Source organism: Passer montanus, unplaced genomic scaffold, assembly GCF_014805655.1.
Source record: "Passer montanus isolate IOZ18808 unplaced genomic scaffold, ASM1480565v1 scaffold3, whole genome shotgun sequence".
Classification (NCBI taxonomy): Eukaryota; Metazoa; Chordata; class Aves; order Passeriformes; family Passeridae; genus Passer; species Passer montanus.
The window spans coordinates 16,516,392-16,539,468 of NW_024367707.1; the positions used below are offsets into that span (position 1 = coordinate 16,516,392).

The following is a 23,077-nucleotide window of genomic DNA, read 5'->3' on the forward strand; positions in this document are numbered from 1 at the left end:
AGGTGCAGTCAGAAAGCAGCAATTTGGCAGAACCCCCGTGGGTAACTGCACAGGAGCACCAGGCAGCAGCGGGCTCAGACGCTGACACCTGGCGGCTGTTTGGCCGGGGTGACACTCACAAAAAAAGACAAATATTCATAACAAATCACTCACAGGGCACTTGTAACTTGCTTGCTAGGCTCTTACTAAGAGAAAAATCACTAATTTGTACCAATTTTCCCTCGTCTTGCTTTTTAAATGCCATGCACAACCGAAGTTCTAGCAAGTGGAAGAACAAAGGCAGTCTCTGTATGCAGCATGTACACTTGCAGGTTGTGTTAACATAATGCTTGTATGAAACTCTAATATTTAGAGTTTAAGAGAATTGTAAGCTTTTATACCCTAGAAACTACAAAATAAAAGACTCTGCTGTCATGCAACACTGACCAAGCCAAACAGATATATAAATTATATAACTTAATGCACTATTTTATCCAAAATTCTTGCATCTATTCAGCCTTAAATACAGAAAATATATTGATCATAGCTGTACATACTCTCTAGCAACTCTTCATTTTAACAAAATTTTACAGTGGCTATGACAAACTCATTTTGATGAGGTAGCATTTGCAAGAGCCCTGTGCGAAGACACACTGAATAGTTTCTGGTAAAACTTTTGTGCTTAGACATCAGAAGACACTGATGAGAAACAGAAGACTGACACCACTGTGCACTTCATAATCGGTGGCTGGCAAAAGGGGATAAACAAGTGACTGAACAAATCCAGATTTGGTAAGACTGGTCCAATTTCACCAGCCTTGAGATCACAGAAACTGCATTAATTTGCTTTTTATTCCCCTTAAAAGTAATTGAATGCACAACACATTCACAGGCATGCACACTTGTAATCATTAATATAAAGTCTCCTTACCCCTAATTATTTCTCCACCATGGAAGCCAAGTAGTTAAGTCTTTGGGCTTACTCACATCTATTTTCTGTGAGAAGTGCCAGGAAATGAATTTACAACTATGTTACACTTAGCTAAAATGTATGATATGTTTCAAGCTACAAATAAAATCCATATTCCACCAGTTAATTATTAAAAATAAATAAAACACATATTGGAGACTAACTGAATTATGATAACTAAACATGAATTATAAAAGCATCTTTGGTTGTTTAATGTCTGCTTTAAAATGGTTACTACAAAAAGCTGGAGTCGCAACACAGCATAGAGCAGCAGCCTGTCCTCAGCAATGCTATTGTCACATGTCCAAGCACTTCAACAAGAAAAATGAGGAAGTCAAATTCATTGGGAGAGAGCAAAAGGCTGGATGTAATCACTGTATACACCTAGGATGTAAAAATACAAATTTAACATTTTGGCAATAAGTTAAAAACAAAAAAAAGCATACCTTCATTTGTTTGGGGTTTTTTTACAACTCTGTATTAAGACAGATCCACAGAACTAACTTTTATAAAAATACAACATACTGCATAAGTTTTATTTATGGATTTAATTTATATACCACAAATACTGCTTTTAATATAAGTACAATATAATACATTTTTATTTATGTAACTGCTGGTGTTCACTTTGGATTATGAACTGAATGGCATGCTGTGCTGTCAAAACTTTAATAAAATGGCCTCTAGTTAAACTTCTCCAAAGTATAAAATCATGCAAAATCTACATCCTATATGATACAACCAGTACAATAATTGAAGCCAATAGCCTACAAACAGCTTGGATCTTCTGAGTTTGTTCTTGAAGTGTCCACACGTCCGTCATCATTTTCTTTAGGCAGAAAGGAGGAATTGCAGTTTTGTCTGCAGAATGTCATCATGACCACTGAAACCAGCACCAACGTGCAGTTATCAGCTAACAAATCTTCATTACCCACTGCAGTTCATTTAGTCCAGATCGACAAATCTGGGGTTAGGAAGTTTTATGTTTTCCTCCTGTGACTACTGGTCGTGCATATTCCACAAAATCATCTATTAGAACAGGCCATGCTCCTACAGAGAAATCAAGCAATTGAGAAATTAGCCAACCATTACCAGCAGTAAACTGGCGTAGTCTACAAATACAAAGGATTAGAAGCTCATCTTGACATTTCTGGCCTTGTCTAACTTTAACAGGCACAACATGATAAAATACTTGGAAAAAAAACACCTAACTAATAAATTTCACATTTGAATCTCTTCTTTCAGCAATAGTTCTTAAGACAACCAAATATTTAAAACACAGAACTCCACGCTAAAACTATAAACATTAGCTGATAGCAAAACCACGGCATTCTTATTATAGCCATTCATATCTTAGGACTTATTTCTGCACACATTCCAAAACAGAATTAGTAACAGAGTAAACTGCATTTAGGGTAGCAAAAATTTTGTACAAAACATTGTTTCACTCAGAAGTCTGTAGAATAACACATTCAAATAATGTGCTCTATCATGGTGTGACTGCATCTTTACCCGTTTTCAAATTACAGCAAACCAGTTAACCTTCTTATCACTACTATTTTGGCAATGACACTGTACTGTCAGCTGAAACTTTAAGGGTAAACAAATTAGGACACAAGGTAACAACACGTTCTTTTGTTCATTTATTGCAGTATTTTAATTCTGCTGTACCAAGTTTTGAAGATATTCAGGTACTGCTTACCTTCTTCATCATAGTTGGACATATCATCTGCAATCATATTTCCAAAATCTAACAAAAGATTCCAAGTATCTTTTGGAATTGATCTTTTATGATGTTCCTGTACAGAGGAATAACAGTACTGTTCAGTCCAAACTACTTTCAAATTCCATAGCAGTATTTTACATTGACACATACAAAAATACACATATTTCAAACATTTCTTCACCTTCTTTGTCTTAAAATAAACAATAACAAAAAGAAATTCATCTGAAAGACTTTCTGCTTGCTTCTCTCTTAGGTTGAAATCTTTTAATTTAAGTATTTCTTATCCACTAAATGTTCAGGTTAAATGTTTCTTCTAAAGTAACACACTTTAATACCAGGTCATAACTTGCAGATTTTTCTTCAGTTGCATCTGTAGATCTGAATTTGGATGTCGTACCAGGGTACTGAGGCAGTTACAACATGAAATGTTTCCAGAAGCCCTCTTGATGAAACTGGACATTATTCAGTGATTCAAATAAATACAAAAATGCCAAAAAAATTAGAAAAAAACTACAGAAAAATATTTCAGAAAGTGTACACCTTCCCTATTAAGCACTGGGGGACAAAAATGCAGAAAGACCTTTTATTTCTCTAAACTCCAGATAAAAAGATAAAATGAAGAAGAAAATCAAGATAAATTATATATTATCTAACTTCATTTTTTTGTAATTATATAGACATGCAAATGTAGAAACATGGATGAGTGAATCGGGTTTTTTACAAGAATATTTTTGAATTTCTAAGCTTAATTTATGCATCTCTACTTCATTGCCCACAGAATTGCACTAGTAATAAGCAAACTGTCAAGATCAGTTCACTACTATTAGCTAAAAAATTAATCAACGCAATTACTGAGGCAAAAAATTGTGTTGAAAATGGAAAGTCTTTTAATGTTAAATTCTGGTATGACCGATTTAAAAAGACTGAGTTCATACATTAGAACTACAAAAGGCAGAGCATGGTAAAAATACATGGTTCACAATAATCACAGCTGTGATATTTTGTCACTGAGAATCAGCAGCACCAGTTCCATCTACAATCATGGCTTCCTTCCATGCAGGAACTTTCTTAAGTAGGAGGATATGGGATTAAGCAAGCAGAACTTTGCTGCATCTCTTTGCATTCTTCTAAATTAGAAAGCCATACGAGAAGATTTCATTTGGCTTGATTTGAGGGCATTTTATATCAGTTTTCAAAAAGGAAAAGGTCTGAAGGAAGTATAGAGATATCCCATCTTTTTGTTATTGGAAGCATACAGCCAAAAAAAGCCAGACTACTCTGGAATAAGATAGGCAGTAAGAAATAAAGTATATACTTACCAACAAAAATTTATTCCAGAGATCTAAAAATTTAAACCTTCCTGACAAGACTAAATTCCAGTATGCAATTGCCATTTCTAGATCTGCAAGAGATAAAGCAACATGTAAATATTGCAGTACATTATAAGCAATAAACCCCTTCTGGTTAAACTATTAATGCTACATCTCGTTTATTATAATACAAATAAATAACACTCTTGCAAAATCACTAAAAAAACCTGTAAGGAATTGTTTTCTACTGTCCCAGACCCAAAAGGTAGAAGACAAGCAGTAACAATATAGATTTTGTACTGAACATCAAAATCAATAAAACTAAAATATTTGTCACCATCCACCAAAGCCAGATTAAAGCTACTTTCAATCTACAGAAACAGGACTCTTAATGACAAATCTCTCTGCAAATCAAAAAAGAAAAAATATACACATACATGCACAAAATAGCAAATATTGATAGAAAAAAACATTTAAATCCACAGATGTCAACTCCTCTTAATTTATCACATTTTGTACTTTACTTTGAAGGAAATTTAAGGACATGAGGGGATGAAAAAAGTAACTTATCTGTGGTATTATCCCTTACAGCAGTAATTCTGGCATCATTCAATAGACAAACACCTACACCCAACAGTGAAAATACAAATCCATTCTGCATCATGACCAGTGATCTGAGAGCAGGGTTCAAGGAAGATGCAGCACTGCCACATATTCCAGCAGAAAGGCAGCAGCAATATTAGATGCAGCTTAAGGGTAGAAAGGATGCTTCCTTGAAGGCCTGTTTTCATCCTCAGCAGCTCACAACACCTAATGGCTTTGGTGCTTGCACTAAGTACATGATAACTACTGGGCAACCATAATATAAGGCACAGCCTTTCTTAAACCACAGAACCATTTCAGCTTTTTCTTTCAGTATAAATGAAGCTCAAGAGAAAGTACTGTGATAGCACATAAAACAGAAGCTCAACCTGCACCTACAAGAAGGAAGAATGGTTTTTGAAACTGTACATATCACAATACAAACAGGACACTGCCATCCTAAATCAAGCTTCATGTCTTAAAGATGTTCCAGATTTTAACACAGCCATGCCCCTAGAGTCCCTGTTTCAGACATGGATGAAGAGATGTAGAGAAATGCAATATGCCTCTACCTATCTACACAGGGACAGTGCTGCCAGTGTTTGTCAGTGCTCTTCAGTACAGAACTTGAATTATGCTCTAATAAACTTCCTTCAGCTCTTCCTGTCTATGCCACCATGCTCATTTTTCACAAAAAATATGAGGAAGAGAGTACTTAATAGCATTACTTGCTGTTTAGATATGCAGATGAATTATTCTTATCTGTTATCCCAAATTAAAAGCAAAAAGAATGAAAAAGGAGAAGCCTAACAGTTTCTAAACTTTACTGTGAAGTAACTGGCTTTGATCCCACTCACTCAGGCTTCTGTATGAAGACTCAAACTCCCCAAGCAAACCTTGCAAATCTATCATGTGACAACTTTAAGCAAAATGCACTTTGAAGAAATAACACCTTAATAGTTGAAAAGTTCATACTTCTGATGGAAATATTCCTTGGAAAAAGGAGGAAAGTACAGGTAGGGAAAGAAAGATGATTAAAGGTACCACAAAATAAGAGGTAAAAGGGAAAGAAGAGAGAACACTTCCTTGGTTTTTGTCAAAGTGAGTATTAAGTTAAGGTGATTACTGTAAAATTGTGTTTAATACAATGCATGTGAAATATTGTCTTAAGCTGACACTCAAATGACACTGTACACACGTCTGTTTAATACAATGCATGTGAAATATTGTCTTCAGCTGACACTGTACACACGTCTACCAATGAATTCTCCTGCACAAAGATGCAGAAGTTATTTGCTACAACACATAAATGCATATCCCACTGAGGACAGTGGATCAAACAGATCCACACCGGAGCTGCTCTTCCCAGTAGGCACATGGAGGAAAGTTCTCATTTCAGTAAAACTTGCTAAGGGGGGGCAAAAAAGGTCCATCTTTCTCATCTGGCTCACTGTAATCCCACAAAGCCATCAACTAACACAAGTGTTATTTGAACACAAGGACTAGATGGGACTATCACTTTCAGTAGTGGTGCCAGTTTATGCAGCCTAAAAGTACAAGAGCAAACAAGGCCTTCAGGTTTGCCACAATCTCAGGGGATATGCCTACACTTCTGTTTGAAAACAATTCCCTACCTAGGTTGAAAAATCTGGCACTGAAGGAAAAAAAAAAAAGAGGATTTTTCTGCTTTAAAGGGAAGACCTAGTTGGAGAGTTCAAAGTCTCCATTAGCATGCTGACAGTGGTATCAATAAACAGCACTGCTGTGGATCTGCTACAATTAGTGCTGCACTGATAGACACTGAAAAAAGAGAAAAGCCCTTATGCCATTAGGGTTCTGCATGCCCACAGGAAGATGCTTCCCCCTAGGGTGAAAAAACTGGGCCGAAAAGAAAAAAAAAAAAAAAAAAAAAAAAAAAGAGGATTTTCTGATTTAAAGGGAAGATCTAGTTGGAGAGTTCAAAGTCTCCATTAGCATGCTGACAGTGGTATCAATAAACAGCACTGCTGTGGATCTGCTACAATTAGTGCTGCACTGATAGACACTGAAAAAAGAGAAAAGCCCTTATGCCATTAGGGGTCTGCATGCCCACAGGAAGATGCTTTTGCAAGGCAAAAATTCCTCAGGCAGTCTTAGGAATACCTCTTTCAATGCTGTATAGATACAAAGGCATCACGACAATAAAAATCGAACTACAACTATAAAATATGCTGGGTTTTTTTATACCAAAATATATGCTACCCACATTACAGAGCAATAATATAAGTTTTATAAACAGAAGAAGACAGATGCATGGATCTCTCAAAACACCCAGACAATTTAAGAGACTTCATTGCTAACATCCATGTTCATATCCAAAGCATAACATAGCTAAATTGTTAAAGAGCATCACAAAAATACATCATATACTGTACATTTATATAGTTTGAGCTTTCCTTTCAACCCAAAAATATTTTCAGTGTCAATATCTAGTGAGAGCTGGATGCAATGCAGACCTTTAATCAGCTTTTCTCATTCAGAAATAGCATTTTGCATGCAGTATGATCTATCCTCAAACATTAAAACCTCAATCTAAACTGGCTTTTAAAAAAACCTTAGCCTCCTCTACAGTGATAACAAACAGCACAATTAATGCAGAAGGAGAAATACAGTGTGTGTCTACTTTTAAGATTTGACCAAATCTTATTAAGAAAAAAAATGTATTAGATTGCTGCATGAAAAAAATAAGAACCAAATTAAGTTCCTCATGCTATGATTTTGGACCAGGGCAATGAAGTCATTGCACACTAGAAATTAACAAAAAGAGAAATCAACAGATAGCAAGGACCTGGCTGGAGAGGAGGATTTCTGAGGAACACAAAACGCAGCTGATTTACACCTGCTGTGCCAAAACCGCCCTCTGGGACTGCAGCACTCACTCGTCATCCTCTGCCAAACAGAGCCTTCTAGCTCTCACTCTGCCCTACCAACAAGACCTGTTTGTGCACTCCTGTTTGAAATGGACAGAATACTATCACTAATTCACCTGAATTACTAATGTAACTTTTCAACACTGTGTTGAAACTGATGCATAGGTAAGAACAATGGAAGCTGCTGTCAGTCTGTCTCAACAACAGGACTATTATACGTGCCTGACCAATAAGCATCAAGTGAACACTTGCAAGATTCAGTGAGTTAATAAATTCCTTGTTTCTTCATTTCTGAATGATTTTTAAGAGTCTTCTTTGGCAGTCAAATTGCTAACAACACAGACACAAGAATTACTTTCTTCTTTCCTAATCAGCAAAGTAACAAGAATATACCATGAGGATTAAACCTAAAAACACTTAATTGAATTGCTAAAAGCTTAGAACAAAAGAGGCTGTAGTTGCAACTGGAAGCTCCCCCACAGAAGATAGGCAGGAGGGGAAAGAACAAGTTAAGGGGGTGATAAAAATACAGATCATGGCTAAAGTCGGGATCTAGCTGAGCTGCATCCACTCATCCCTGCAAAGACATCAGCAAAGAGCTCCCCAGTGCCCTGTGTTAGGGGACAGATAATGCAGTGTCAGGCTCAAGTGCCTGTGGTGGACAGGAGGCATGGTGAAGCACAGCACATGGATTTCAGAGGAGCACTGCAGGAACCCAGCAGGGTCTGGCTGTGCTCACTGGCTCTGCCTCAGCATCTGCCATGCTGAAGCAGCCTGGTTCCATGCAGAACCTTTCATGTCTGCTTATCACCTTAAGCACAAAACCAGATCAACTGCTCTGGAATGCAAGTTAGACTTAGGAGATGATTGTCAGAGCAGCAGTTTGAGTGCAGCCTAATGAACCTGATTGAAGCCAGTTCAAAAATCCTTTCACCTCTGCAAATCTCTCCATGTACCATTCAGAAAAATGACAACAGATGACAAAGTTGACTGGGTGTGCATTTCCCAAGTAAGGCCCAAACATGAGTAAAAGAATCAGTGAGGCATTAGAACTGGCAGTTATGCCACCTTTTTACTGATCAAAGCACCTCTTCTATACTAAGCTTCCCAACTGCTGACATTTTCGACATAGAAAATGTGAACAAAAATAAAGCAAGAACCATACACACAAACCAAGGTCACTGGAACACCTAAAATACAGCATTTACAGACCTCTTACAAAATAAATATAAATTTCATTTATAGACCTCACTCAACTTCTTCCATGCACTCACTCCTACATATTGCCTATCAATCTAATTCTTCATTGAAAGGGGAGGACATCTTGATAACCAGCTTGGGTGAAGGACAGGAGTAAAAAAAGAAAACAAAATAGAAAGAAAAAATATCCTTCCCTAATGTCTAAAGATCTCTTCAAAGAACCTTGAGATATTGCTATGATAAAAGCCAAGCTGATGTTGCTTCAATTAAAAAGAGTACATTATACTCATCTGCTTATAGGAGAGGAAACCTCCTTGAAGTCCACATACCGGTTTCAAAGATAGTCATTCTTCTGGTCTTGAGGTAATATTTGATTCAAGTCTGAATGCCCTCCTCATCTTTCATCTCTTGCTTGATCCCAGGAAACTGGCAGAGAGAAGGAAGCACAACCTTTTGAGCCAGCAAGCAGACGAAGGGATCACAAAGAAGTGATGAAGGACCCAGTTGGCTTTTTGTTGCCATGTTGGAAGGTGAAGACCATGAAAGAATGCATTAAGCTCCTCCCTGGGGCTGAAACAAACTCTAACAAACTCCTGAGCATGTCTTTTTGGGGCTCAAAGGGAGACCCAGTAAGAGAATCAAAGCAAGTATCAGGTTCAAAAAACAAACAACCAAAACAAAACAAAAGAGATAGAGCTACGTCCTTGTTTTGAAAGTGCCCTTAGAAATCTGAACTGCTCTGTAGACAACATGACAAAAGACCTAAAATCCTATTCTTTAATACACTTACCAACAAGAGCTAGGATACAAAATTTCACTCAGACTGCAGTGGATAAGCTGAACCTTGGGAGCAGAATACAAGATAAACCTCTCTGAATCTGCCCTACGCAAAACTTTAAGATTCATTGCACTATATACAGTAGTAAGAACATAAGAAAGCAGATTAAAGACAGAATCACAGTTATTCATAATAATTTTTAAAGTTGCCTGGCAAACCAGATAATTTTATAAACTGCACCTTCAGAATATAAAGACAAAATGCAAATCAAGTTTAATATCTAAGTATTCTGAACTCCAGGTCCAACATGCAGCCATTGAGATGGCACTGCTGTGCTGAAACTTAGCTGGTTTTTTTCCTTACTTCTGTCCACCACTTAGAGAGCCACAGTTTTAACAGTTATAAGCATCCATTGTCTTCTTGGATAATGATCAAACCTATTCAGATGTATTTGAAAGACATTAGACAGTTGGGTGCTTAGTAACATTAATCAGAACATCCTTTCCTGCTTCAAGATCATCATGGCAGGTCTATGCACTGAGCTTCTGCCTCCTGCATCTCCCTCCTTACACAGGGTATCACCCTGGGGGACTGCTACTACAGTCACTTCTTCAACCAGGATGGGGCATTCCACCTGTAATACTAAGCTAACAAAAGTAAATGCAAACATTCGAGCTGGATGAGACCACAGCAGCAGAAATCCTGCAGATACAAGGAGAAATAAAAATTCCCTACTGTCGCCACATGAACTGTGGAGAAGAGACTCCTATAAAAGGCAGTCCTATTTCTAGGAATGAGTATCGGTGTACTGAGTTCTGTGTCTATTTTAGGGCATGACAGAACAGATGTAACTTAGTTTATTGGAGAGGATTTCTTCCCATCTAATTACATAATAGCAGAATTTCTTGCATTGGTTTTGAGGGGAAGTGGAAAAGAAGAAATTAAAACGCAAGAGAAGACAGGCTAGTCCAAAAATAGATAAAACAAAGAACTATACACACTGCAACTCTCCAAGACCACCTTCTTGGAGCAAAATCCCCTCTGAATTATGAAGACAGCTGTGTCAGGTGTCATCAAAATTCTTCTATCACCAAGAAAATTTCTAAGAAGGGTTTCTGTGCCTTCCCACTCACCATCTTACAAATGGCAGCTGGTGTGATAATGGATACTGTGTCCTGCTGATAATAACTTCAGGAAGTCTGGGACACTCCAAGATTTTTTTCCAAGCAAAAAAGAGCCAATGAAAAAACTGATAGTTATTTCAGAAAAAAAACTTTCAGAAACTCTGTCTTCAAGCACTGCTGCCGAAGTGAAGCCAGATACTGTGAAATTCACCTCAGTATGCTGAAGCAATCTCAAACTGCTTCCTACCACGTTTGAAACTTCATAGTGATCAAAGAAGTTCTGGAAGAATCTCAGGTATTCCCTGCCAAACTGGGAGAAAGTAACTCATCCAAGCAAGTCAGTCCTGCATCTAACGCTGCCCAATACTTAAGTAACTCAGATGATACAACAAAGAAAACTCCTGTTAAATTTGCAACTTAGACAAAACCTGAAAAAAGTCTAACACAACAGAAGACAGGATTAGGATTCAAAACTATTTGGACAAATTGGAAAATCATGTGGAAGTAAGTAAGAAAGATTTCATTAAAGAGAAGTGCAAAGTCATAGTGCTAATGGGAGTGATCAACTGCAGAACTATCAGATCAGAAAGATCAGACTCAGCTGGGTACATTGCAGTGCTGCAGAAACCCAACAGTAAAACAGACTGCAAACTGCAGACAGAATCAAACTTAAGCAAACTCAAAAGGATGCAAAACAAGAAGCAAAATACTTAAGACACATGGATGGTTATCTGGCTTGTTTGGGTACTACATGGCAAGAGAAAATTAGGTCAATTTGATTGCAAAGGAAATAAGAGTTGGAAGACAAAATTCCAGTATCAGAGAGCTAGGAGATAAATTTTATCAGGGTAGTTGGTTTTACTCAGTCCAGAGACTAAGTGAAGACACATACATCATCACCAACTATGTAAGAAGTTCTTACTCACTCTAAAAAAATATATTCTGCATATTTACTTTGGCTGGTTAAACTGGAAAATTCAGAAACAGAGATTTATCTGAGATGCTAGAAAAAAAGAATAAATCTAACAATAGGTTTAAGCAAAGATGGACAAAGATGAATGAAACCTGCTATCAAAAATTTAAGATTATATTTTATGAAGGCAATGGCTCTCAAACTTGTTCAGCCAGAAGACGAGTACAAATCAAATCTCAAATCTTATTAATACCTATTGAAACGGAAAAGGCAATTTAGTATATATTGTAGCATACCAAAGAGGCAATTGGTTAGAAAAGCATGTGCAAGAATTGGTTTTGGTAGATGTTGACCCTGTCTAACACAAGGGAATACACTATACAAGTATTTCTCTACCTTTTAAATTTAAAGACCACCTGGTATATTAAAAAGGAACCCATAAATCACTATTTCCTGGTGCTTTTCAGAGGAGAGGGGACAATAAATAAAGTAACTGTTGCACATCACAATTTCTTAAAACAGCAGATACAGACTTAAAAAAGTAATCTGAAATGATGGAGCAGTGAACATGATTCATAACCAAAGCATTGCTGCTTGAGCATTTTAAAGATATTTCATTCATTTCCTATGGTTTCAATATGTTAAGATAACAAACAAGAAAAAAACAAATAATAGTGTAAGTCAGTCTGCCTATCACAGACAAGTTTCTGGTAAGCTCTAGTCTCAAGAGTTATTTATTAAAAAAAAAGATGCCCTAGCACTTAGCCTGAAGGACCCAACAGAAGGAGTTACATCTTCTTTTATAAAAGGTTTCTATTAACAATCTGCTAAGAATATGAATTTCTCATTTGTTACTGGCACTATGTCAAACTTGGTTAGTTTTCCAATAGGCATGTTTATAGGTCATGTGTATATCGAAGAATCAAACAATGTTCTTTTAGCCTACAGATCAGTCCCCTAACCAATGAGTACAATTACCAGATTTAGTGATTTAAGCTCCCAGCCTAACAAGAAAAAGCACTGAATACTTCAGACCCTGGAAAAATCACATTAAAATATCCTGCAACTGAAATTTAGGAAAGAATTCCTAAATTATTTCTACTTTATTAATTCAAACTATTCACGATTATCCTTTACTTGACATAAACGTACAGACCTCTCAGTCTTCTCCAAGTTACAATTCACCAGAAAGACTTTAAGACAAGCAGCTTGGGCAGGAGCTAAGCAGCATCCTACACTGACTGAATGCCATCTAATGTGCATGTGGGGAAGAAGGAGAGGTCATCACTCTAAGATGACCTCGACAGAGCTCGGCACACATTTCTACCAGCTCAGATGGTAACAAATCTAATTATTCATTATGTTTAACTATCTGGAATTAATCAAAGTAAAGCCTCCAAACTGAGTAGGACAGAAACAGACTTTGTACATGGCTGATATCGATTCCCACATGGCCACATTCCCAAATCTGGGTTGGGCTGCCTCCCCTCCTCCTCTCTTCATACAGGCTTAGCTGAAAAGCTTTTGCAATGTACTGCCCAAGTTCATGAGTTTCATGTTGGAATGACCCATTTAAAACAGGAAGCTATCTGTAATACTTCTTTAGGTATCCCATAAATTCCAGCTTCAGCTGTAACTGGCTTACATTTCCTGCAATTTGAAAGTACTAAGCTTTGTTAATATATCTAAGGGATAGAACCCTAACCAATCTCACAGAGCCACTACAAGACTTCTTCATTTTTGTGTCAGTAAAAGTGGCACATGAGCCATGAGAGTAACAGATGAAATGAGAAATGGAAGTGCTGGAAAAAAAAAAAAGAAGAAAAATACAAACTGGCTAAAAGTTGTCCATAGTTTAAAACAAAAAAACCCCAAACAAAACAACAACAACAAAACAAAAAAACCCACAAACACAAAAAAACAAAAAAAACCAACCCAAAACTCAAAAACAAAACAAAAACAAACAAACCCCCACCCCCAAAAACAACAACAACAACAAAAAAAAGAGAGGTTATTCAAGTCAAGAATGTGGAACAGACACACCTGGTTGAGGTCTAAATTGATATTTTGTTCTCCTAACAGTTCTTGAGAAATGCATTTATCAACTTTCCAAGTTACTTAGACACAGATTTAAAGCGGCTATGCTAAAAAAAAGAAAAAAAACCCACAAACCACTTCCTCTCACACACAGCACAAAGAACAGGGATCATGGTACTGCTATTCTACGTACAAAACATTAATTCCTTCTTACACAGGATCTTCTGAAAGTGGACATAAAATTGAAGAGAGTGGACTTCATCCTACTGTTTTTTTCATCTGTTCACAAACTAGATATTTTTGATTTGAAGAAAAAAAATGGAATTTAAATGATGTATCAGTTTTACTCCAGCAATACAAGGCATGGATTGAGATAAAGCTCAAACTTTATGAAGAAAAATAGTTTAATATAAACAATAACTGTTTTTACTCACTAGTTTTAAACGAAGTCCATAATACCCTTTTCCTAAACTTTACATAAAAACTGAGCTAAAACTAAAGATTTTAAGGAGAAAAGTAACTTTTGCCCAATTTTCTCCCTCCTCCTGAGCTGATATGGACATCTTGTTTCAGTAGTTCTTAACACACAGAGCTCACTAGCTCAGTATTTTAAAAAAATAAAATTTGACAGGTCTTGAAGAACTGCAGGAACTTCATTTGACAAGAGGTGAGAGAATGTCAATACTGGCAGAGAACCCCATTAAATTATCTGTACCAAGGGGACATTAAGAAGAGATTAAATGAAAGAAGATGGGAAAGAGAAGTCAGTGAAAGAAATCAATAATGAGTTTACTACACAATTGCCAATGAGAATACTGTAGTACTGCAAACATTTGTAAGACTTCACTGACTGCAGACATTTTCTCTTTTTTTCTACTTACCTAGACCTTTTTGTCCAGGATTTTTAGCAAAGTTAAAAGTAAACTGATAAAAATCTTTGAACTTTGCTGGATCCTTTAGCTCTTGTTCCAGCCTTGGCAATAAAGCTTTTAGCTTTTCTGTGGAGTCACACCTGTTCAAAAGAGATTACATTATTTGCATATATTTAAAATATCTTCCTACTTTCCCCCCACTTTGCTTATGGTTTAGTTTAAGAGCAAAAATAAAACCAGTGGTTAAGACAAAAGACATCATCTTTGTGGACAGCACTATGAAAAATATAAATATTGTGAAAAATATAAATGCTCATGTGCCTTTACTAAAGAATTTTAAGTGGAACATTGTATACAGGCATCCTTTAGGTACACAACGCAACAGGATTCAGTGGTTTAACTTCTTTTGTATCTTTTGATGAATTTCTGAACAGATGCTATTCTGTTCTTAAAGAACATCCAAACCTCACTGAACTCTGTTATTCCTTCCCCTGAGACAGTTGTTGTAACACAAGTGTGTGGTTTTGCTTTAATCTAGATAGACATTGCTTATTCCCTGCTCTTGTGAATAAAGCGCTTCACACTTTTTTTACAGTTCATCTTAACATTTCAGGACCTTCCAACTAAATGAAGCATTATTTACAGTCATTCTCTCCCCATCATAGAACAATTAAGAATAAAACTGAGGAACAAAATAAGCCCTGAATGACAGCCTGAAAGCTAGTAACAGCCTGGCACAGGTAAGCTAAGACAGAATCAAGTTACTGAAATTCTAAGAGAAACACATCCCTGAATAATACCACCAAAGCATTTTCAGTGAAAACACCTGAGCTGAGAAGTCACACTTTTTTAAAAGGGAAAAGTGTTTCTGGCACAGTGAGGCATCAAATGAATATTCAAGGTTTACAAGGACATTACCACTATCTTGAATTGCACCTAGAAACTCAAAGTGAAGCAAATGGGTTTCAAAAGAAGCAGTATCACAACTAACACTGTGTATTTGAAAATTTCCTGCAGTTAAATATTTGTATTTATTCTAAAGATCCAAGAAAGATTCTATGAAAGGATGGGTAACTATAACAACATCCATAAAACACAAATGCAGTTTTAACTGTCTTGCACCGTACAGATAAAAATAAGTACCTTTCTGGTCTCCAGCAGTACCTGGCAGAGAAAAGAAAGAATTCTGCCAACAGTCTTCAACTCAGAAGCTCAGTTTGGGAGCCTCTTCTAGGGACTTGATGTAGACAATAAATACACCTTCTCATATGTATCCTAAAGATGCTATGTGATCTAAGCCTCGGGGAATGTCTTTCCATTCGACTGCTCACTTGTCTTCACTGCTCAAAGCCACAGACACTGTGCCTCCAAGTATGTAACAAAATCATTCCAAATTCTCACTAAGTGCTGTGGCAAGCAGCACAGCCACATTATGCTCCTAAGAACAGCTGTTCTTCCAAGAACAGGTGGTTTAGCAAAAGGTTTTTAATCACTTTTATGGAAAAAAAAATGCTGGCAACCTTTAGCATAATAGCACAAGCACTTAATTTCTGTCCATGGTTACAAAATCATAATTGTTCTTGTAATTTCTACTCAGAGTTACCCAGTGGGACAAAATAAAGCAGTGAACTTCAGATAGTATCAGAAGTTATTTCATCACAATTTCCTAAAAAGGAAAGCTTAAAAAGAAATCAGTAACTGATGGCATCAGAAACATCAGACTGCTACAATCTCTGTTCAAAAAGCGACCAACACATTTCCTAAAACTTGGTCTGTCCTAGAAATGTATTGATTAAGGTGTCATTCTAAGATCAAATGAAATTGTTTAGCTACAAAAAAGAGGAACAAGTAATAAACTGTACTTATCCACCCATTTAATCTGTTAAAAAGAGTCATTTATTTTATGATATATGCTTGACTTTATTGGTAAGCACAAGCAATGTTCAAAGTTTATTAACCAGAACAGCTCCATAACCCAGAAAGGAATTTTTATCAGTTAAATCACAGTTGGACCAATATTTTCTACCACCAATATCCTCATTTTTATTTCAATTCTTCATAGATATTTTGTACAAATGAAGTATCTAGTACGAAAGAAATCATAGGTGGTAAAATGGACAAAAAGAAAGATGTGTCCATTTGTTGGTGGCAAGGTAAAGGAAAAGACTTGAAGGCTCTTTTCTGTCTTCCTATTTCTTTTCTGCTTCAACACTGACATTTTTTACCTTTCACACACCTCCACTGACTTTCAGTTTTTAACAGCAGGAGGTCCAACTCAAATCCTTAACACAAATATGCATATGCTTACTATGAACTACATAAAAAGACATGTGAATCCATCTAACTCCCTTGCTGTACAGAAATTGTTTTGCTTTCCCCCTACTGTGGTCATTAAGGCTTTGCAGTAAAGCACCAATTCAAGGAAGACAAGACACTACAGGCATTTTGCACCTGTTAAGCTTGGCACTAGCCTCAACAGCTTTTTAAAGCTTCACACGATTTAAGTGAAAATGTTTTGAACACAAACTGGGTTCCAGCCTTACATTATAAACTGTGCAGAAATGGATACTTACCCCAACTCTGTCATGCCATCAATAAATTCTTTTTTACTGAATTCACATTGCGTGGCTGCCCTGAATTTCCATGCCACAACCAGAACACTGATACTGGCTGGGTCCAGGCTTAAATCATCACAGAACTGCTGAATCCCATCAATGCCAATTTTATTTTCATCTTGTGGGTCTGCAGTTCAAAGTAGAAATAGGAGAATTACAATTAGTTACAAAACATATTAACAAATAATCATCTGACAGCTCCGATGTGATGGATAATAGAGGTATTCATTTTCTCATAACCTTCACAAATGTCTTCACTTGAAGTCCAGATATTTTCAAAAGATAATCAGTAAACAGATTAAGTATTCTGTAAACTTACAGAGAAATTGGTTTGCAAGTCTTCCTGAACAGTTTTTCTGATCCTGGTGACAGAACTCAATTTTGTTTTCCCTCCACAATCCCCTATAAAAGATTTGAATTAACTCGGGAGATGCTGCCTACATTTAGAAACAATAAAGGTGATAAGCACATCAAAGTGTACAACATATTTATATTGGTCAGTGTGCATTAAGCTTAAAAAACCAAACCCAAAGCAATCCAAAATCAAGTCCAACAAAAACACATGTGCCACGTTAAACCCCAGATTTTTTTTCCCTGATAGTGACATATGGGTATCCACTATATCTACTTAAAGACCACATTTAAACATTTTGGGGGTTTAATTAAAAGTCAGGGAAATCACCAAAACATTGTTCAAATGATGCCTTAACATAACAGAGTCTTAAGCTAATTAATAAAATTTAGTACAAGCAAAACATAGTATTTCCCCATTAGTACCTTTACGAATGTTGGTAGGTGCCTCATAATAATTCTGTAAAATTATTATTTTACAGAAAAAGCCCCCAAACAAACAACCCCCTGCATGCAAACTTAGATAACTGGAGAAGAAAAAAACAATTGAAGACAAAAGAAAATAAACCCAAACCTCTAGTTCTCAAAGCTGAAGACTTTACAAAGCACAAAACTGTCTTTCTCTGCTTTTGAGAGGAAGACATTTCAATATCATAAGTCGGACTATGTAAAGAAAGCATCTCTTGAGTAGATTTAATACTAACTTCTTAAACTACTACCATTTTCAACCATGCTATTTTTAAGTCCTGATCCAATAAGTTGATTAAAAAAAAAAATCAAGCCTAGACAAACTCTTTTGAATTTTATTTTAATTCTTAAGCTAAGATCTCTTTTACTTTTCCAGCCAATACTACAGTGAAAGAAATCGTAAATTTGAAAGAGGAAGTTAATTTGGCAAACAGACTCACATCTGTAAAACCAAGAATTACACACATGGTATTATTCAGGGACCTTCAATCCCAAATAACAAGGAAATATATCTATTCAACTACTTTTAAGACATAAAAAACATATTTCTTGTGTATTTGGGGAGTAGTTGAAGAGCTGAAGGCAAATTTCACTGTCTTGAAATCAGTGGAAAAATTCCAGTTGATTTCCACAAGGATTTCTCATCCCTATCATATTTCACATCATCCAGACAACTAGTAACAAAAATGCAATGGTTGTTTTCACAGAGTTGCTCAATAAAGAGGTAGAAAAATGAAGAAAAAACAGCACAGAAAAAGTCAGAAAAAAACACAAAAAAACACAAAAAAATTCAGATTTCAAGTATAGTGCAGACTAGTAACAAAAATGCAATGGTTGTTTTCACAGAGTTGCTCAATAAAGAGGTAGGAAAATGAAGAAAAAACAGCACAGAAAAAGACATTTCAGATTGCAAGTATAGTGCACTATTCTAAAGGCTTTGTAGACCAAAGGAATCCCTTACTGTTCAGAGGCCAGTGACTCAGGTTTAAGCCTGATATGAATTAAGGTAAGGTACTTAACCAAAACTTTTATAGTCTTCTGTCAAATCTTGTGAAAGTTTTTAATGTTTACACCTTCAGTTTTTAAGTGCCAGAACTGCAAAGGTGTGCTGCTAACTAAAACACTGACATAAACTGGCTAGATTTGCTTTGCCAAAAGTCAGATGGTGCAGTTTGCCACTGCTAGAAATTTATAAATAACAAGTAACATTTATGATATCTTCTTCCATTTTAGACAGTCTTAACAGCATTTACGAATTTGAATATATATTTTTGGCCCAGCAATCTCCAAAAGACTGACATTCAAGGAGCAAACAAAAGATTCAGATATATGTATATGCTGTATATACACACATATATATGTAAACATACACATATATAAAAACCAAAACATGGTTCTCCGAGTTTTGTCTCTGGGTTTGTGTTTTCACAAAGAAATGATATAGCATTGCTGCCTCTTTGTCCCTACATAATTCATTACCACACAACAATGAAGTATTAAAGAATCCCTACACTTCAAATAGAACAGATTATGCAAAGAAGAACAAAAATGGTTGGAATGGTAACATAAAAAAAGGATGAAGTGTACACAAAGCATGCCATACATTTCAATTAGAAAAGTATATAAAATCATAGTTGAGTAGTGGTTAAGAGTTCATGTTTTCAAATGTGAGATGGATGGATTTCAACAGGAGCTAGCACTGATTCCAGCCTGCACTGCTCCAACACGAACAGCGCACACTCAAGCCAGATGGCCCCTGCTCAGCAAGCACTGTCACCTGCATCACATACTTTCTCATATTTAAATGCCTTTTTTTTTGTTCTTTTAACAATGATACAAAACAAAACTTGGAAAATAAACAACTCTGCCTTGAATCCACTTTCCTGTGGTTTTCCCTCCAAACCTCTCTGAAAAGGCACATCAGTTTTGCTCTAATATGCCAGCATGAAGGAATTAAATAAGGCTGTAGTTTCTAGTTTTTGAGTTTTCTTATCTGTTTTGTCACACTCCTAGCTGTAACATTATCTGAAACATTTTTGATTTTAATGTATAGAAACATTACTGTCTCTGAACAGAATTCATTCATCCAAATATTAGCATAACAATATGTATTATTTTGCCATGGAAAGACCATCATACACATTTAAGAGCAGCTATTGTCAAGAAATCACATAAGTTGCACAATAAACATTGCTACAATATTTGACAACTGGCACTTTTTCCTCACTGGAAATTTAATTTCCTACTTTTAAAGTCTACAGAAATCTCCACAGAAGTTGTGGGCAGATCATTAAGAGCATTTAAACCCTTTCTTTACTCTCATCTTATTACTATAAACACACAGTGAGAAGCAAAAGCTAGCAAGCTTTACTTAAAACTCCTCAATGGTAGAGAGAAAAGCAGAAAAAACTTCTCACACAACATAATTTAGAAAAAAACAAAACAAAATCCACAACAACAACCCCAAGCTTACCAACCAAAAACTCACCAGAAAACAAAACCTTACCTTTGTATCGATTATATAATTGTTCTAATTTCTTCTTGTCTACTGAATTTTTCATGGATTCTTTGTAGTACAAGTCTGGATTCTGGAAGTAGTTGTCTGTTGCCACTTCTAGTTTCCATTCATTCTGTGTTAAGCAGTATATAGCAGTCCTTTCACCAGCCTGGGTAAATGCCATAAACTGGCGGACCTTGTCCTTCTGGGACGATTTCAGTTTGTGCTTTGGGATGCAAAAGAAGCAGGAAAGCCAATGAAGCTAATCCAGAAGTTTGTTTCAGCATTCTACTACTAATGCCTATCTTTTAAAGGTTTTAGTTTTCTTGTTGATGACAACTTTCACTTCAGAATTACAGGAAGACAAAGCCTTGTTCTTCTGCAGTTAAATAGCATTTTCTTCTGAAAATTGAAATGACAGCATCTATATATACATTTTTAGCAGCACATATTCTGTCAGTAACAAACTTGTATTTCTGCTTTATTGCTCACATATGCTGTCGTTTTTTCTGTTCTGTAACAGCAGTAAACACAAGTTTCGTCATATTACAATATGGTTATCTTCTGAAAGATATGCCTAGTGGTTATAAAAAAGAGAAATTAAAAGGGTGCAACTTACAGATTCTCAAATTCTGTATAAGTCCATACATGGAGAAAAAATACCCAAGAGTTTTCCTAATATTTTCTTAGCCACAATTAACAATGCAAAGTTTAATCAGTCATCGGCTGAAAAAGGCAGAAGCATTTATCATATAATTATGTTATAAAACACTGCCAACAGAAGACATAAGGCAAAAATAAAATAGATGAAGTGGGTATACTGGAGACTGCTGAATGTTACAATGGAACTATAAGATTGCTGTAAATGTGATCTAAAATTTTAATTAAACTTTGAAAACTATGTTTATACTACTAACACATTAAACAACAAAAAAGCCTGGTGCAGTTGCCTACAGGAATTAATACCATGTTTCTCTCAATTAAAACAACCACATGGAAACAATATCCCTAAACTTCTGGAACACCCAAGAGGTAGGAATGGGCATTTTACAGGGAGAAAATGTACTGGTAACATATTTCAACATTATTCTTTACATTAAGTTCGAGGTAGAAGGAGATAGCTTAAGTCAAACTCTGTACTTTCCGATTTTGTAAACCTTGCTTAACACATGTTCTGGGCCAACAGTTAAGCTGAGAAATTGGTATAAATTCCCCACTACAGCTTAAATCATCAGGTATAATGGAAAATTTACGTGTCTCTTAAAAGAGAACTGAATTCTGATCCAGTGAGGAGTAAACATGGGACCATCTTTCAGATTACTTTTTATCTCTTGTACCCATATGGATGTCTTGATTATAGATGGTCCTGTGACAAGAAACATATCATGTAAACAAGATAAGGACGTTGGTCTTTCCTACATGACTTTCCAATCTAATATAAGAAGAAACATGCGGGTTTCTTTTTACACAAGAAATATGTACAGTGGAAGGGAAAATGTAAAAAATATAACTACTACACAATTTGGTAAGTAAATAACTAATAATCCTTTGGCTGCAAGCTCCAGCCTGCCTCCAAATTTTCATGAAGGTCTAGATAAGGGAGTCTCTGCACCTAGATCTTCCTCAGTTACATAAACTTCTGGGCAACAAACTTAGCGATAATCACTTCAAAACAGAGGGCTCTGCCAACAACGCCAAAGCAAACCCCACGTCCTCCTTCAAGCCTAGCTAACGCCAGGCATCACGGCTATTTTCTAGCGAAACGAAACGCTGAATTATTTGAAGCGATAAGGAACAGACGGGCTCTCCAGCCCGCTACCCTGCCACGTAGCACGGCTCCTACGGCTCGGTCCCTCCGGTGCCCTGCGGCGGAGCGGCACCGCGCACCTTCCCGGGCCCTGGAGCGCCTGTCCCAGCGCGACCCCGCGTGATGGCACCGAACAGGGATGCGCACCCCGCATCCCGGCACAGCTCAGCCGCGCTCCCGGAGCCCTCTCCCAGCGCTAATGACACCTCACCGCACACCCCGGGGAAGCGCTGAGGCTGCTGCAGCGGCACCAGGAGAGCCCTTCCTTCCCAAAACAGCCCCGGCCGACCCCGCCACCCCGACCCCGCAAGGGAATTCGTACGGCACCTTTCCCACCGGGCGCCTCCGGCTGCACCTGCCGCGTCCCGCGGCGGGAAGAGGCCGGTGGGAGCGAGGGACTGGCAGCTCCGGTGACCTGCCCCGCCAGCCCCAATCCCAAAAAAGGGAAAGGTACGCGCTGTGCCGGCTGCCGGCGCTCGAAATACCCGCGGCGGGGCCCGGCCCCCTCCCTTCCCCCGCCGCCCCCGGTGACCTTCCCCGCTCCCGGCCCGGCGGAGGAGGCGGCGGGAGAGCGGCTCCGCACGGGGGTGCGCGTCCCCGTGTCCCCGCGCCGCGCGTCCCCCGCGCCTGGCGCCTCCCCGGGCAGGGCAACGGGACCCGACGCGGCGGGAGGTGCGGGGGCGCTCGGCTCACCAGCCCGGGGGGTACCTGGGGCTTGTTCGAGGCACCCCCTCCACGGTTCCGCCGCCTCCCCTCCCCCCCGGGCTCGCACAACCTACCATTTTATCACCGGCGCTCCCACCAACTTCACCGCCCGGCGCCGCCTCCCGCGCAGGCGCGCACCGGCCCGCCCGCGCCGCCTCCCGCCGGGGAGCGCTCCGGGCACGGGCCGCAGAGGCGGAGCGCGGGGTCGCGGTGCGGAGCCCGCAGCGCTGCCGG

The 23,077-nt window shown here is 37.8% G+C and overlaps 1 protein-coding gene across 5 annotated transcripts; it reads right to left on the reverse strand.

The window, feature by feature from the left end:
- Positions 1-803: 803 nt before the first annotated feature.
- DCUN1D2 (defective in cullin neddylation 1 domain containing 2) lies at positions 804-23,071 on the reverse strand. 5 transcript variants are annotated; one of them, XR_005628053.1, is made up of 8 exons: positions 22,918-23,071; positions 20,341-20,557; positions 16,974-17,142; positions 14,410-14,540; positions 3,995-4,077; positions 2,857-3,127; positions 2,652-2,748; positions 1,982-1,999 (listed from the first exon to the last, which is right to left on the reverse strand). XR_005628053.1 is itself a non-coding variant. In XM_039714147.1 (7 exons), the coding sequence occupies exons 1-7, from the start codon at positions 22,918-22,920 to the stop codon at positions 1,920-1,922; spliced, it is 780 nt and encodes a 259-aa protein (XP_039570081.1). In that variant the 5' UTR covers positions 22,921-23,071; the 3' UTR covers positions 804-1,919. The 5 variants fall into 5 exon arrangements, 4 of the variants coding, with proteins under 4 accessions (XP_039570081.1, XP_039570084.1, XP_039570085.1 ...); XM_039714147.1 differs by lacking the exon at positions 2,857-3,127 and having other exon boundaries at positions 804-1,999; XM_039714150.1 differs by lacking the exons at positions 2,857-3,127; positions 22,918-23,071 and adding an exon at positions 22,466-22,909 and having other exon boundaries at positions 804-1,999.
- Between the last annotated feature and the right edge of the window lie 6 nt (positions 23,072-23,077).

What these genes read in the sequence shown, in the direction of transcription:
- DCUN1D2 (XM_039714151.1), bottom strand. Translation starts at nt 21,915, where the DNA reads ATGAAAATTTGGAGGCAGGCTGGAGCTTGCAGCCAAAGGATTATTAGT. An exon ending in TTTACATTTTCCCTTCCACT is followed by an intron (nt 20,558 to 21,813) that starts GTACATATTTCT and finishes TGCATCCCAAAG; the next exon opens with CACAAACTGAAATCGTCCCA. An exon ending in TCCTGGACAAAAAGGTCTAG is followed by an intron (nt 4,078 to 14,409) that starts GTAAGTAGAAAA and finishes TATCTCTTGCAG; the next exon opens with ATCTAGAAATGGCAATTGCA.